We start from the raw sequence: 16,859 nt of genomic DNA, 5'->3' as shown, positions 1-16,859 counted from the left end.
ATGTTTCAGGAAGTAATGTACTTGTGATCACACAATGTTCGTCATTTGGTCATCCACCACAGATTTTCCTATGTACCCACAGTCTCTCCAATGCTGCCCCCTTGTGTGTAGATTTTTCACTCTGAAATGTCTGTGAAAATGTATTTCCCTGTGGTGTTGCAGCTGGAATCAATCAGCCTTTGAAATAAAGGGGATGTGTAACATTTACCAAATCCTCTTAAAGGAGAAGAATGACATACTGTGTGTGTTCAGTTAGCCTGTAGAAAGCATGAATGACAGTTGGATCAAAAAAAACAAGAGTTGTCTTTAGCCTTGCAGCTATCACATCGCAGCTGAAGGACAAAACAGCAGCCATGGTTGGATTAACCTGTTAGGTAAGCATTAATGACCCTGTCTCCCACTTCCCACCCTGTGAACACCTCTTCACTTACAAGTTCCCATCATTGAACCAAGCAGACTCCATATAGCAGTTTCATTATTTGCCCAGACACCTTGAAAACAACCATTTCCAATTGTGGCAGCTCAGCCATAAATTCTACCTTTACAAACTCAGCAATGTTCAGTTTTTAGTAGAGAGGTGTTCATTTAAGTACATGTTTATTATTGAGGTTGTGGTTCTCAGTGCTGTTGCACTGGACAACATTATATTGAGAGGTGTTTCTAATGTTTTCTCCTCCCTATTAACAAATGTGAGGGAGAGAGAATATAAGAAACACATTTGTTTATTCATATACCCCTTATTTATATTGTAATATTTTTCAATCAACATGGGACCTAAGACCCATTCAGAGATTTCAGGGCTAAACCCTGGATTTCCCTGTGGTTATCCATGTTTCTGGAGGATTTGTCAAGCTGACTGAAAAGAAGATTATATCACCTACCATTACCTACTACATGACATGACTATCAAATATTTTCATGTGCATCATTATATGCAAATATGACTTGTAGCTTTCCCACACTGGTCTCACTGGAATGAAAATGGGTTTATGTGACAGGAAAGGCAAGAAAGAGTACATTCCTGCTTTGACATTGTGACATTTGTAAGTGTTGCTGGGGGGAAAGATAGAAAGAAAAATCTGTAAAATGACAAAAAAGAGGAATGTGGGCTTGGAAAGAAGGTGTGTTGATCACTGTTTAAAAGGGTTTGCGTCTGTGCTCTCCTCTCAAATCCCTCTCTTCCACGCTCTCGATCTACCCAAGTCTTCATACAACATTGGTAAGTGGAAATATGTTTTAAAATCTTGTTTAAAAATACTTTTTTGTTGACAAACCATTTTGCATTTAACATGGCTACATAGCTGATACCTAATATGTAGCATTATGTAGCAAAAGATGCATGAATGAGCTTCTGGGTTTGGTTTGTGTGTTATGTGGAGTGCTGGGTCCGTGTAGGATGACACCAATCTATTATATGTCATGAATATACTGATAGTATTATAACAGTTATAATTTGACAGATATATATGGGAAATTGGTAGGAATTCAATAAGTAAAGGTCACCTTTAAAAACTTGTAAGTTGTTTTAAAAGATCTATGGACATACGGTTGGATGGGAAAAAGGGGAAGGAACTAAAAATTTGAAGAAATGACCAGTAAAGTGGGTGGATAGGCAGACAATGCATGAGCATTGAACTGCATTACCACACCAATGTGAAAATTAATAAATATATAAACATTCGATTCAACACCATCAACAGTATTTTCTCGTTTCAGTCACCATGTCAGGACTTGTGCAGGCAATGGCAATACTCATGGATACTTTCCAAAAATACTCTGGAAAAGAAGGAGACAAAGACACTTTGACCAAGGCAGAACTCACTGAAATGCTCCATAAGGAGCTTCCTGGAGCAGGAGTAAGTAGAAAAGATGAAGTGCCATTGCTACACGCAGCTGTGAATGTCTCTTTGCCATATTGCTGAAGTTTTACTAGTTCCTTACAACTCCTCCTGTCTTTCTTTCATTAGGACTCAAACAAAGCTGCAGTGGACAATTTCTTCAGCATGCTGGATAACGACAAGGATGGCATTGTTGATTTCACGGAGTACGTCACTTTTGTAACGGCCATCACCGTGCTCTGCAATAAGAAATAAATACTTTGGCCTCATTGCTTCATAATCTTCTTGCCTTATTTGATTTGTACTAAATGAAAAAGCTGGATACTTCAACTTGCACCAGTATTACAGTCACATCTATATCACTGTACACATGTATATCACTGACTGTGAATGTCACAATTGACAAATCAATAAAGGAAATAACACTGAAGGAAAAAAAAACGGCTCTATGTCTCCATGTCATCCTTAAAGAGCTGATTATGAGTATAAAACTACAGTGGCTTACACAAAGTATGTATAAAAATAAGTCTCCAAACTTCATAAGCCACTTAGTCTATCTCTAGAAAACTGATACTTCGTTCTAATGTAGTCTAATCTTTCTGAATCCTAACCCTTTGTGTTTGGAATTTGAACACAGATGTATAAAGTCAAATTTTTTTTTTGTAGAAAACATTCATGAGAGGTGGATCAAAGAAGAAACAAGCATCAGAAGAGTTGTCTTGAGCCTTGCAGCTGTCACATTGCAGTTGAAGAAGGACAAATTGCAGCCTCTAACCTGTTGGGGGAAGCCTAATGACCCCCCACCTCCCTCCTCGTGTTCTGTTTGTACTCTGTCCCTTCCATGTTTCCATCTGGGACAGTGCACTAGCTGACTGCACATGGTAACTTCATTATTTGCACCAAGAAACAGGAAACACTAGGCTATTCTGGATACTACGTCTAATTAATTATACATTTAATAAATTTAATTAGAGAAAACATGTAATTTAGGAAAATGCATAATTTGAGCAAAGCCAGATTTTGCTCTCTATAAGACAGGAATTCAAGCTTATGTAAAAAATGTTTCACCTGTCTTACCTTTGCAAATTCTTTCACAATTATGACATTAATCAAATGATGTAAAACAAACTGAAACAAAATTAAACATAAGAGCAGTTCTCTGCGTTGCATGCTTAATAATTCAGCCTTGATGATGAACAACTTCAGGTATTTGATTCATTATTTTCTTTATAGATCAAATTCTCTTGACACAAAAGTTACACTTGAAAAATTAGTTAAACCAATTCATAGATTATCAAAATAGTTCATTAATTGTATGTCAATCAACAAACAGTTTCAGCTCTAGATGCAATGTCTCCCATCCTTATCCCTTTGCAATTAGAACGGCAGTGGTTCCCAACCATTTCACTTCTGACCCCATGAAAAGTATCTGGTCGTGACTCATAATCTCAGGTTACAGTCTCAGTATGGACATGAGTTGGGAAATGATCTTAGATACCTGAATGGGTGAAACGATCTAGTATTTCACTTATATTTCAGGCCTAAATCAGAGAAAGGTTTCTGTCTCATCCCCAGCAACCCCTGAGATTCTTCATCCACAGGTTGGGAACCACTGGATCACAGTCAGATCTGTTTTTTATTTTGCTGATAAAGCTGTAAAATAAAACTAGCCACACTCTCGAACTAGTTTGATTTCTAAAGTGTCAGCAAGTGTCAGCTAAAAAAAAAAGGGGCTATGTTTAAATCTGTGCTCTTGTTTAAAAATCTGTGCGCACAGTTTATAGTTTGTTTTTTTATAATTTCAACCAAAACCGTGCTCTCGGGTTGGTAATCCGTGGTCACGGTTTTGTAATCAGTGCCCATAGATTTGCAAATCCGTGCTCACGGATTATGAGTCCAAGAACAAGGTTTATAAATCGTGTGCAGGGATTTGTAATCCGAGAGAACAAATTTACACATATCATAATTACACATACTTTGATTCCTCTACTGCCCCCAGGGGAACTCCGTAGAATTCAGTTATGTAGCCTACCCAGGAAACTGTACAGGAACTCGCCTATCCACACTCAAAAAGGGAACTGAAGTGATCCAAATGGAACGCATCCTGGGGCGGTCTCGCTTATTGTCGGACTCTGTCGGCTTTCTCCGGCGTATCTCGGTCAGTGAGCTAGCCAAGCCGATTAGCCTGCTACCACCAGCTAATGTTTGTAGGATATTTAATGATAGCTGAATTGGAGTGGATGATACAAATAGTGTAGAAAAATGGCGGACGTCGAGGGACAAGGAATTTGTTCAGCGGTCCCTCCGTTGCCTCACCCTTCCTCTCGTAACGGCTCCGGTAGCGGTAACGTTACACCGGGCACCGGCGGCAGCTGCCAGACGGCAACCACCGTTACTTCAGGCCCACGGCTTGTTCGGATAGTGAAGTCTGACTCGGGCTATGGTTTCAATGTTCGGGGACAAGTTAGCGAAGGAGGGCAGCTACGGAGCATTAACGGGGAACTGTACGCTCCACTGCAGCATGTTAGTGCTGTTCTACCGGGAGGTGCCGCCGACAGAGCCGGTATTTCGAAGGGGGACAGGATTCTTGAGGTGTAAGTGGCTACTGTCTTAGCTTAACCAAATGCATATAATAAGTAACCTACAAATGACTCGTTCGTTTCGGAATGATTATAAGTGAAAACCATTGCAAGCAGGACATGTGAGCATCATTCACTATCTTTCTGCTGGGACCAGGGTCTGTGTGCATGCACTGTCTCGCTGGTCTTCTTGCAGGGCAGAATAGCCGTTCATCCTAATGAAAGGAGTGTCTGTGTGTGTCAGAGAGGACAGATCCAGTGATCATTAGGAATTCCCGTCACACTGAAACCTATTCCTCTCGTTCACGGCATGCCAAACATTCTCAAGTCATCCCTTGTACATATTCACATCATCCTAAACAGATGCAGTGTGTAGTATCTCTGCATTACACACTGCACCCAGTATAGCTTGCTTTGCTTACGTCTAGCAGAAAGGTTAAAACAAGTCAAATCGTTACCATCGGCATCACTGAATTTGGTAAATTCATCACACGTGGCTTTGATGTGACTATCAGTGAGCACGGTTGTTGTGTGTGCTTCATTTAGGATGGTTGTCCTCACTGGCACCTTAGTATGCATGCAGATGGTTTGCTGATGTTGGGCTCTGTTGCTATGGAGAGCAACACGCAGCATACAGCTCAGCATCAGTACTGGCGCTTCAGTGTGTCTGTGTGTGTGGAATAAGGTGATGCAGAAAGGGAGGGATATCTTCAGTTCAATTCTGATTGGCTTCGCTCTCTAAAATTCACTGTTTCATTGGCTGGCTTTTGCACACTGCTTTGTTAATGGATGGTCTGCAGTAACCTGGCAGTTTGTTGACCCCATTATTTCTGTGTGCTTGTGTGCAAGAATGTGGATGTATGTATGTGCTTTTTTTGTATAGTTTATACAAAGAAAAGCCTATCAGCCACTTTATTTCATCCCTATGTCAGCTATTTTGGTCAGTATCATCCATAGTTTATGTGGCCTCAGTGTACACTCTTAGTGATGCTTTACTGCCCTCATTTGGGACAGTTAAGCTGTCTCATCTACTCTCTTCCATGCAGTTGATAAGACATGCCCAAATATGGCTAGATCTTTACACATTCATCGTTGTATTCAGCCAAAGGATTGACTTTGGTGCATGGATCCTTTCTGCCTCCCTGTCAAGGCACAGTATGTACACAATAACTAAGTATACGAAGTGGAGTGCCTGCATACTGGCTGCAGTGGTATAGAGCCTCTGCTATTCTCAGTGCAATCAATACTTCTTTGCACATTTACAAACAACTCCCGCTTCTCAGACTTTGATGCAGAATAATCTATTCAGCCTCCTGCTTCATGATGATGGCATAATGTATACATGTAATGTGTAATGTTAGACAGTCAGAACAATACCCCTTCTCTCTTTCTTTAGCCTTTCAATTGAGTGTATGTATGTGTGCATCTTTGCTTGTGTATGTACAACTAAGTGTTTAGAGTGCAAAATGGAAAACACTTATCTCTTCAGCAGTGATATAAACAAATAAATTAATTATTACCTTGAATTATAAAGACAGAACAAACTGACTCTGGGACACGTAGGAAAATATCTCTTTAAAGCTGTTTATTATGCTCAGTAGTGCTGATAGAGCAAGTGCAAAGGCCACTACATCATGTGATAATAATATAGTCATAAAGCTGCTGGAATGAAAAAGCAGCCAAAATGCTTAGTCTGTTTTTTGTGTTGGAGGTGACGTTTGCTGTTTTTCCTACTACACCTGCAAGAAGGTTTTATTTGTACTTCATGCCTCCCCTGTTCTTCTTTGCATATTTCTATCTATATTGTCATCTTTCCTCACCAACACCAGCTTTGTTATTTGGGCTCCAGCTCAGAAGGCCTCCATTGGCTTGACTATATATTCATGTGTAGCTATTTCTTGCTATTGTGTTATCAGAGAGCTTGTGTCCACTGAGCTTTAGCCCTCTGTTACCCTGCCAATGTAAGCCATGCCATGACGTAATGGCTGACATAACAGATCAGCTGTAAATCACTGGTTCTATCTGAAGCATTTCCTGTCCTAAATTGTTTAATCTATGTTCCTGTGGTTCAGTTGGATGTTATGTTTGCGACAGCAACTTGTCTATTTGTCTATACACCAGGAATGGTTGGATAACTTTATGAGAGATACATATAAAACATAAAAATTAAAGTCCATTTACAGTTCTTAGGAAGTGCTACTGCACGTCTGAAAAAGTTGTATAAAGCCTTTTGTGGCACCAGAGGGAGCTGTGTGAAGTCTGGGATTGCCTCAAGTGATGTCACTTGAGTCAGCATTTGTTGGGGCTGAAGACCACAAATGACAAAAATCTGGCAGTGTGTAGTTAGTGAGTTTACCAGACCTTTTCATCTCTGCTTGACACTAACAACCCGTGGCCACATTAAACTACTCAGTACTACACTAGTCATGATGCATTGTTGGTAATGCAGGCAGCATGTTTTGGCAAGGCAGAGAAAAAGAATGCATAGAATATAAAAAGGTTATATCTCTTGTTCTGCAACATTGATTTTGACACTTGTTTTCTTGAAATGTCCACTTTGAATACTCTTTTAAATCTTAGATCATAGTGTGAAATGTTGCAAATCAATGAGCAGGACCTTGTCACTGCTAAAAACACAGCTGACCTAGGGAGGGAGTAAACACACACATTGCCTCCAAAACATAAGGTTTTCCCATTTTTTAAGCCTCCGTGACAGCCAGGGATGGAGGGATTGTGTTTGTGTGTTGTTAAATTTTGGTGGTCAAAGGTCAAACGTGACCTCACAAAACACGCTGTTGGCCATAACTCACCGCTCTATGATACAATTTAAGACAAATGTCTAATAGGATACAATGATGAAGTGATGGCATTTTATATCCAAATGGTCAAAGGTCAGCTTCACTGTGACATCATAATGTTCTGCAAAAACACTTCTGGCCATATCTCAATGCTGTATCTCAGGAAAGGGAGATTGTGACCATATTTCCTGCAACTTAGCTGGTTGGCCGAGGCATACAACCATGAGGCGGTAATTGTAGTTCACTGCTGACTCAAGGATGTGATCCATCAGTGGTTTCCCACCAGTCAACATTGCCAATAGCATCCACTGTACATTGTCAACTTTTGTCGGTCTCTTTGGACATAAATTAACTCACACAATAAGACTGTGCAAAATTGTAGGCATGTTTATACATAAAATGTGAACGCTCTGAGGATCATATGATTAGGATTAGGATACACAAACCCCTTGCATACCATTACAGCCCTATTAAGCTATTAAACAATGATGGCAGTTTGTGGTATTAGGCAGCATGGACATGGAGGACATGGCTTGGCTGGCCAGTTAAATAGACTTGAGAATTCAGTTTCATCTCTCTGAGAAGTTCAAAGTATATTTTAACAGCATTTTAGTGCATATTTATCTTATTAACCTAGTTTGCAAAACTAATTGAGGAAGCCATCGTGTTAGGAGATAAAAGCCTATCTTTATTCCACACAAATTTTGTTTATTATTTCCCCCAAGGTACTGACTGGGTTGTATTCAAATAGCAAATAACATTTGAAGCACTGCTGTCTTCTGTGGTATTTGGAAAATATTCAAATAAAACTTTGGTCAGCTTTGTATTCATGCTAATATTTGCAAGCTGTTGGTTATACGGCAAAACCCATTACATTAGCACAAAACGTAAAGTACAGAATAATTTCACTTACTCAATCTTGTTCTGGCACGGTTTAAATGCCGCCTTTATTCGCCAGCCTATCCATAACATTGGAATTTGTTTTAAAATGTGCCAGAAACGGCGAGAGGTGATGCTGAGAGCTTTGAGATGACATGCTGTGGCTGTTTTGAGTATAGTTAACTATAGGCCATGTTGCTACAGCGCTGTCATCAACACTGTCATGTGTCTGACACACAGCTGCCAAAGTGCACACACCCAGTGTTGCTCATGTTCAGCTGTGCTAATGCCATAAACAAAAGGTCTCTTTCCTTAGGGGTGGGGGGGGTGGGGGGGGGGGGGTGTGAGCCCAGAGTGATTTTGAGGACAAATCTTCTGCTTCTGTGCATACATAAACAGAAGCTGTTTCCATATTGTTGTAGCCCATCTGCTATCATTATTCACTGTGTGCCATTTCTTTGAGAATTTATGTGCTGTTTAGGTCTTTCAGTAATTTGTACAATCCATTTTGCTAAGAATCTCATAATTCAATCTTCGGCCTTGCTCCATGAGATAAGCTTACTATGCAAAATTATGAAAGGTTGTAAGTGTTTGAATACAATAGCCTTGTATAAATGCTACCTACCGATTTCTCATTGTTGTTGCCGTTGTTGTTGTTGCTGTCATTGTTGTGACAGTATTGATGTATTGTATGGATGCAAGTGTGATAATCATGGAGGTGTAGTTTGGAGTACTATTGTTTTTTGCATTATATGGTAAGATTTTTCTCATATTTTTGCTACTGGAATTGTAAAAGCTTTCAGTATAAATCAGTCCAATACAAACGGCAGCCTTAAATGTGCCATAGACACAAACAATATAAGTAGTACCTTTTTATAAAGAAATGAATATTTTAAGTAACATCAGGAAGATTAAGTAAGATTTATTTACAATACTCTCATCTCTTTCTCCATTTGACAGAAATGGAGTGAATGTAGAGGGAGCGACCCATAAGCAAGTAGTTGACCTGATCCGGGCCGGGGAAAGGGAGCTGGTGCTGGCCGTTCTGCCAGTCCCACCCCAGGAGGCTGACTGCTTGGATCCCGGGGACGATGGTTCAGCTCAGTCCTGCTACGACTACTCCGACAAACAGGCTGTCCCCATTTCTGTGCCCAGCTACAAACACACTGAGCTCAACCAGGAAAAGTTTGTGGTGGGTGCACTTTTGTATAGATGGCTAATTGAGAGGGGGAGGATAAATTTGGAACCATAAATTGATGAAGTGAAAGTTGAGATCAGAGGATTGGTCAGTGAACGGGTATGGTGTAAAAAAAAAGAAGAAGAAGAAGACTGGATGATAGAAGAAAAATCACAATTTCACAGTATCCACGTCTTTAACGACTCTTTATCTAGGCCTGTGATCAGACTATTGTTCCAACTAAGTATTATAAATAATTGATTTGATGGTAAAATACTGTTACTTGAAAACAGATTGATTTTAACTCCCTGTCATTGCTTTAGAGCATTCATTTTCATCATTGTCTTGCCGTGCCTCGACCCCCCATTCTCTCCTTGCAGGTATATAATGTGTACATGGCAGGCAGGCAGCTGTGCTCCAAGCGTTACCGGGAGTTTGTGATCCTACACCAAAACCTTAAGCGGGAGTTTGCCAACTTTACATTCCCCAAGCTGCCAGGGAAATGGCCATTTTCCCTCTCGGAGCAGCAGCTGGATGCGCGACGCAGAGGCCTGGAAGAATACTTAGAGAAAGGTGAGGTGAAAAAGATTTCAAGAATTAAGTAATTAAAGCTAAGTAATAGGGCAAAAAGTATGGACTGATCTGTGAGAAAGTTCATAAATACGGAGTCAATATCATTGTATAAACACTGTTATTTCACAGTCTTTGCATGATATTATGTGTGTTTTATCTGCAGTGTGCTCTGTACGGGTAATTGGAGAAAGTGACATCATGCAGGAGTTCCTGTCTGAATCAGATGAGGTACAACAGAAAAACCTATTTGTGTCTGTTTTTGTAGTTCTCTGCCTGTGACTCACTGCACAGATTGTCTCTCCTTCTCATGAACTAGAACTATAATGGCGTGTCAGATGTGGAGTTGAGAATAGCCATGCCGGATAAAACCACCCTCACTGTCAGAGTTCGCAAAAACTCTACTACAGACCAGGTCTACCAGGTAAACACAAACACAAGCCTGTATAACTGTTAACCATTATAACTGTGACCTTATTACAGCCCTCTTGCATATGCTTTGCCCTGTTTCTCTTTTCCACCCTCTCTCTCTCTCACTCTGTCTCTGTCTCTTTCAGGCTGTGGTAATGAAACTAGGGATGGACAGTGTAACAGCCAGCTACTTTGCTCTGTTTGAGGTCATCAACCACACCTTCGGTGAGTAAGAACATATAACTGAGGCATGAGTTTGTGTGTATGCTCATGCATTTTTCCGCTCTGAAAACTTTTTCCATCTTTGGTGAAACAACACAAACTTGGACCTCAGTTGTAGCAAATGTTGACTGATGAGTGAGCAGCAGAGAGTATTTGCATGAGTGTCATGAGTGTAAGCCATCCTTTTCAAAATAGTCTAAAATAAATACCTAAGTTCCTGTTTGTATATATATTTTCTTTTATTTCACTTCAATCTTGTCTTCATTTCTCAAGGCTAGTGTGGTTCAAGGCTATGTCAATTTTATTTTTTTTAAAGAAGGCAACTAAATGAAACTATATCACAAGTAGTTATTTTCAACCCATTTAGCTCAACTGAATTTATTCTCCATGAACTGTGTGCTCTCTCTCTGTGACTACAAAGGCAGAAGCAGTGGTACACTTAAAAAAAGAGTTGATGATATTTTGCATACAGGTCACAAGAGGCCAAATGTATTTCTTTCAAGAACAACTCAGAAGTTAAAAATGTTTTATCCTTCAGTAATGTGGAGAAGGACATCCATGGAATTCTTCTCAGGGTAAAAACAAGATGATGAATCACTCCCCATCCTCTAGCCCTTTCAGGCTGGTTACCTTCTAGTTTCAGGGTTGACATCAAGATGCATTTCCTTACATTTAATGTGTGTGGTATAAGTTATATCACTGACCTTATATCTCTCTTTAACATGCAGATAACCCATTTCTTGTCTTAAACACATGCAGTGAAAACAATCAAAAATATTGCATTCTTCTTCTTTCTGTTTAATTTTGCAGACTTCACCACACAAGAGTGTCTCTCCACATATCTTACTCTTTCCCTCCTTCTCTTTTTTCATCCCTTTCTTCTTCAGTGCGTAAGCTTGCCCCCAACGAGTTCCCTCACAAACTGTATGTACAGAACTATACCTCAGCCATCCCAGGAACCTGCCTCACCCTGCGCAAGTGGCTCTTCACCACAGAGGAGGAAATTCTGCTCAATGACAACCAGCTTGCTGTCAACTATTTCTTTCACCAGGTATGTGCATATGTCTGTGGTGTGTGTATGCGTTTATGTATGCGTTTTTCGTGTTTGTGTGTTGTTGTTTTTTTTTTTTTAACAGTGTACCCTATCTTCCCTTGTCTTTGCAGGCTGTGGATGATGTAAAGAAAGGGTTTATCAAAGCAGAACAGAAGTCTTACCAGCTGCAAAAACTGGCAGAGCAGAAGAAGATGTCTATGGTCAGTCTCTCACATGGCCGCAACACACACACACACACACACACACACACACACACACACAGAGCCAGAGTTATTTGTTATAGTTCACTGTCTTATGTCATCCCTCCGCACCTACCTGTTCAGTCTCCCTTCGCTGTGTGTGATATAACTGAGTGGAAAAGGTGCAGAGTCTTCTGGGGGTGGAGATAGTCAAACAGTGAGAGTGTAGGTTTGACGGGAGTGTCACAGACAATAATTATTGGTGGGAAAAGTTGTATAGAGAAAGTAAGTTAGTTCTTTTCTGTCTGAAAACATAAATAAATTACCCTCACTTTGGAGAGACGAAACCCTGCAGGTAAATACTTACACAATATTTAGGCTGCTAAGTTACTATAGCATCTGACTGTACTCTGCTTTATGGCTGTAAAGATTAGTTACAGTTAAACATCAGTAAAAATACTATCATGCATCATGTCTCCTCTGCCTCTTTCTCTCTCAGTATCTGAGTTTGTTGAGGGGTTGCGAGGGCTACAACGAGATCATATTCCCCCACTGTTCGTGCGACTCCCGACGTAAAGGCCACGTCATCACAGCCATCAGCATTCACCACTTCAAGCTGCACGCCTGCACCGAGGAAGGGACACTCGAGGCAAGGGCGACTGTTAGTCAGTGTGTTCGACTTTTGTATAAATATAGTTTGTGTGTATGATGGAGGGAGTGTAATAGAGCCTCAATGTTGTTGCAGAACCAAGTGATTGCATTCGACTGGGGGGAGATGCAGAGGTGGGACACAGATGAGGAGGGCATGGCCTTCTGCTTTGAATATGCACGGGGAGAGAAGAAACCACGCTGGGTCAAGATATTTACACCTTATGTGAGTAGCACAAATATTACACATGATATTGTACTCCTAAGTGTTCTAGTGAAAACAGTCATAAAAACTCAAAAACTCACGGGAAGAAATGAAAACTATATGTATGTAATGTGATGGAAATGTATTTTCGGGTTGGGTAATCTTCCTGTTCAGTGTGTTCAATTTTATAGAATAATGATTTAGATAACCAGTTTTCTGACTATTCTGCTGTCAGAATGTTGCCTGCAGTGTTCACAACAACTTTGTATTTCTAAAAAAGAAAGTGTCTGAATATAATATTATATTTGAATTCCTGTTGCATTCCACCAGAACCTGCTTTTCTTTAACTGTCTAAGTAAAATAAAAACGGTCAAGATGAGTACTGCTATAATTTCAAAGAATAGTTTGACATCTTGGGAAATATGCTTGCTTCGCTTTCTGCAGAGAGTCTCCAGGAAGTTAATGGTCCCATCCAAGAAATAGTCTAGCACCCCCACCACCATATATTATTTTTTATATATATATATATATATATATATATATATTACATATATTTACAGTACAGACACAAGAGCAGTATCTAATCTATCTCTTGTTTTTCCAAAATGTTGAACTATTCCTTTAAAGTAAACTATTTAAAACTGATTTGTGTTTTTGATCTAAATCCATGTTTCTCTCTTTGTGTCTGCTGTGAACGGCCAACGTTCAGTTTAACTACATGCATGAGTGCTTCGAGAGAGTCTTCTGTGAGCTGAAGTGGAGGAAGGAGGTAAGGACCAACTACTTGCTTACTGACCAACCTACTCTATTAAAAGCCATTTACTTGTGCCCTTGACTCATTGCTGCTGTGTGTTTGTGTGTGCAGGTGGAAGAGGAGGCTACAGACAAGGACAATAAGAACTGCAGTAAAGATGGTATGTGTGGCAAGGTAAGGCTTTGCCTGCCTCTGTCCAGTCTGTGACCCAGCAATAGTCTGGGTGAATTGCTCTGTTTTCTGACTCTGAGTTTGTGTTTTGGTTTTTGTTGTCCTGATTGCTTTTTCTGTTGCAGAATATTTTCCAGCTGCTGAGGCACAGAAGGGATGGAGGCACCTAGGAAGGGAGATTGTTACCTCTTAACTACACACCGTCGTCATTGACTCAGTTTTTTGGCCCTCATCCTGCCCTACATCCAGCCACACTCAGCTATTAACTACACGGTCATCATTTACACTCCGTCATCCACAACCTGAGAAACTACCCCTGATACATGCAAACCAACAAACATCTGCGAATGAAAAAAATCAAATAAACCGAAGCATAAAAAGCTTATACACACATGAACCAGGAACTCTAGCACATCATAATCATGCATTAAGCAGAGCTCTGTCAAAAAGAAACGAGGCATCTACAGACTTGAAGTCACAGATTCAAGCAAGCCTTCTTTTTCTCTTATTGGCAGGGACTTGAAGTGGAATGTGACATGCAAACAAGGAGGTTTTGAGTCTTCTCTGAAGTGGTCCTACTTGGACAAGAAAGCGGAAGCAAATAAGGAATTCATGGTGGACCAACAAGGGAATGTGAAAGCTGTTAGTGCTCATACAGGGGAACACAGATCAGCAATACTAAGGGTTGACCACAGGGAGATACTTTGCTTCTCAATTTATGGATTAGAATAGCAGTGTCTTCTTTAACTATGTGTGCAGGGGGGAGTGGGAGGCCTAAAACGCAAGGGGCCAACCAGAGTGAAGCCCTCAGAATGTAAGTCACAGCTGAACATACATCAGTTTTCATCTGTTTGGCGCTAAATCTACATTTATAAAAGAAAACTATTAACATTGTAATGTGGCAAATGAGAGAAGGGAGAGAGAAAGCAGATGTTTTGTAGGACTGTTAGACACATTTTTCTTTAGAGATCTGGGTACGCAGAGCAGACAGCTGTGATGGTTGAACACATGAGCAAGAACATGTTAAACTTTAGACTAATGTTGCACTTTATCCAACAGTATTTACAACCTCCAGATGTGGGAAATGTAACCTAAGAATCAGGTAGTGGGCATAATACTGGAAGAAGCCAGGTCTTATTTAGTTTACGTTCATGTTTGACTGACTACAGTATGATAATGCACTGCATCATCAAATGGCGTGTGCAGAGCCATGCATTTAACTTTCATGTGTGTGTAATATTATGTTAACTCTCCATTCAAATTTTTTTGAGAGCAGCAGTGATGTGGGGCACTGACCAGTCAGGTGAGAGTGTAGTACACTGTGTGTAGTGTGTATTACCCAGGTAGAACAGCAGGGGTCCTCCTCTTCCTACCTGCTTTCTGGCTCCCAGTGATTACTTTGTTCCTGGGAGCTCCCACAGGATTTATACCAGGCCTGTAATTCAAACAGACTTTCTTTACAGCTCTATTTATCTCTGTAGCTGGTATGTTCCTGTACTGTCATGCACTCCAGATTCATGTTAAGTGGGATGAGGATTTCTGAGCAAAAAAGAGCAGCTTGCACCCTCCGTCAGCACGATGAATAGGAAGATCACACACATTCACTAAAGGCTTTGTGGCAACTGATCATATAACTGCAGTGTAATATAATAAACTGTCCCTCTAAATAAGCCCAGGTAATGTTGTAATTTTTAGATGAATATAATCATGATAATAACAATAATCTGATGATGCAATGCTGACTGAAGTCATTAATTACATCATTAACCTGACACTCTATATACTATTTTTACTTAATCCTGCAGATGTGACATGTTCACTTGCTACAAGCTTTTATGAGATGAGCTCTCCTGTTTAAATCATTATCATGTTATTAATAAGGATATTTCCAAAAATCTGTAAACTATATCATGATGTGCTTGATTTATGCAAAATCATCAAATTAATGGTCAAAGCAAAGACATTCATTCCACTGTTGCACGTCAGGCCTATCCGAGACCTGAGACCCAACTTCAAATGTGCAAAACAAAAAACTTGCTCCGAGTCAATAAGTTGGGAAAGAGAGATGTGTAAAATAATAACATGATAAGGGCATGTGATCATCATATGAAGCCAATGAATGTCAACAAATGATTATATTCAATTGCCCTAACTCCTATTCGTCTCTCGATTCGATTTTTGTCATCGGCAAGCAAGGAGTTATAGATTCAGTGGCTTTCACTAAGAGTGCTTGTGATGATGAGGATGATGGTGATTGTGTGGTGCTGTTCTAAAAAGCCATGTTGGGTGATTAATGAGCTTCAACAGACCTTGGTGGATGTGTAAAAGAGGTTTAATTGAATGCGTTTAGGTTTGAATCGAGCGACTGAATGCGCTGTCGTAAAAGGCCGAACGTATTTTCCAGGACTCTTGTCTGTTTAGTGAAGCACGTCTGAAGCAGTCCATTGTCAGACATCGTCTGATCTGCCCACCTTCAGGTGTGCGCTCTCTTTGGCTCACTTCTCTCTCATTCTCTCACTCATTCCAATTAAAGTCAAGAGTCACTTGCATTATTTATATCAGTATGATACAATCTTTAATTCTGTTGTTGAGTTTTTCACCTGATATGGTTTGGCTTTCAAAGAGACACGCTGAGAGGAGAGGAGGGATTGAAAACCCTGCAGGTTCTTTTGACATGTTGAAATGTAAAATTTAAGACAAAGTGTTTGGTTACGTCGCTTACTGTAATAAATTGTAACATATTCTTTTAAATAAACTGATTTATTGATGCAAAGTTTTTGGTGCTTTTGGTTTCAGTGTTAACATTGTGTGTTGAAACCTGAGACAGTGCTAGTATGTGAGAGCTGACTGCCAAAATCATGACATTACATTACACAAGCCCCCCCCCACCCCCAGTGAGCAGGGTGATATTTATCCTGTAAAAGATGATTTCACACTCGTACTCCTGCTCTCCCTTTGTGTCCGTCTTCTTCCTCTCCTCATTACCTTCCTCTTCTCTCCCCAACTCCAATGTCTCTTAATGAGATCTGGGAGACAATTACCCAACAGGCAGTGAAACGGCAGTTTTATATCGACCTGCATCGAGTGTGTGCACCCAGTAATTAATAGGTATTGACTGTTAGCGGTGTGGGATATAATGTCTGAACATCTGAATTTTGAAAAGCCAAGACCTCATTTTGTAAATGATCAGACTTCAGTGTTCAGTTTCAGTTTCCTACCAAACCTTCAATACATGAAGGGAAGAAGCTGATGTGTAACTTGAAGCTTCATTTAAGGAAAAGTAATATCCCCAAAACAAAAGAAAAAAAATAAAATGATAGGAATTGAAGAAATATGAAGTGTTGTGAAATATTAAGATAGGTGGGTTGCATTGG

At 40.1% G+C, this 16,859-nt stretch overlaps 2 protein-coding genes across 3 annotated transcripts; both read left to right on the top strand.

The window, feature by feature from the left end:
- The first annotated feature begins 244 nt into the window (after positions 1-244).
- Positions 245-2,118, top strand: LOC130172138 (ictacalcin-like). The gene is made up of 3 exons (XM_056380587.1): positions 245-1,219; positions 1,717-1,856; positions 1,968-2,118. Exons 1-3 carry the CDS (start codon positions 1,087-1,089, stop codon positions 2,091-2,093), a joined length of 399 nt encoding a protein of 132 aa, XP_056236562.1. The 5' UTR covers positions 245-1,086; the 3' UTR covers positions 2,094-2,118.
- A 1,884-nt stretch (positions 2,119-4,002) lies between these two features.
- snx27b (sorting nexin 27b) lies at positions 4,003-16,258 on the top strand. 2 transcript variants are annotated; one of them, XM_056381525.1, is made up of 13 exons: positions 4,003-4,432; positions 9,055-9,286; positions 9,652-9,844; positions 10,008-10,072; positions 10,161-10,265; positions 10,399-10,477; positions 11,362-11,525; positions 11,639-11,728; positions 12,207-12,356; positions 12,453-12,581; positions 13,270-13,329; positions 13,426-13,474; positions 13,611-16,258. In XM_056381525.1, the coding sequence occupies exons 1-13, from the start codon at positions 4,101-4,103 to the stop codon at positions 13,676-13,678; spliced, it is 1,716 nt and encodes a 571-aa protein (XP_056237500.1). In that variant the 5' UTR covers positions 4,003-4,100; the 3' UTR covers positions 13,679-16,258. The 2 variants fall into 2 exon arrangements, with proteins under 2 accessions (XP_056237500.1, XP_056237501.1); XM_056381526.1 differs by having other exon boundaries at positions 13,426-13,488.
- The last annotated feature ends 601 nt before the right edge of the window (positions 16,259-16,859 follow it).

This window comes from Seriola aureovittata, chromosome 7, assembly GCF_021018895.1.
Source record: "Seriola aureovittata isolate HTS-2021-v1 ecotype China chromosome 7, ASM2101889v1, whole genome shotgun sequence".
Taxonomy (NCBI): domain Eukaryota; kingdom Metazoa; phylum Chordata; class Actinopteri; order Carangiformes; family Carangidae; genus Seriola; species Seriola aureovittata.
This window is presented reverse-complemented; position numbering and strand designations above follow the sequence as displayed.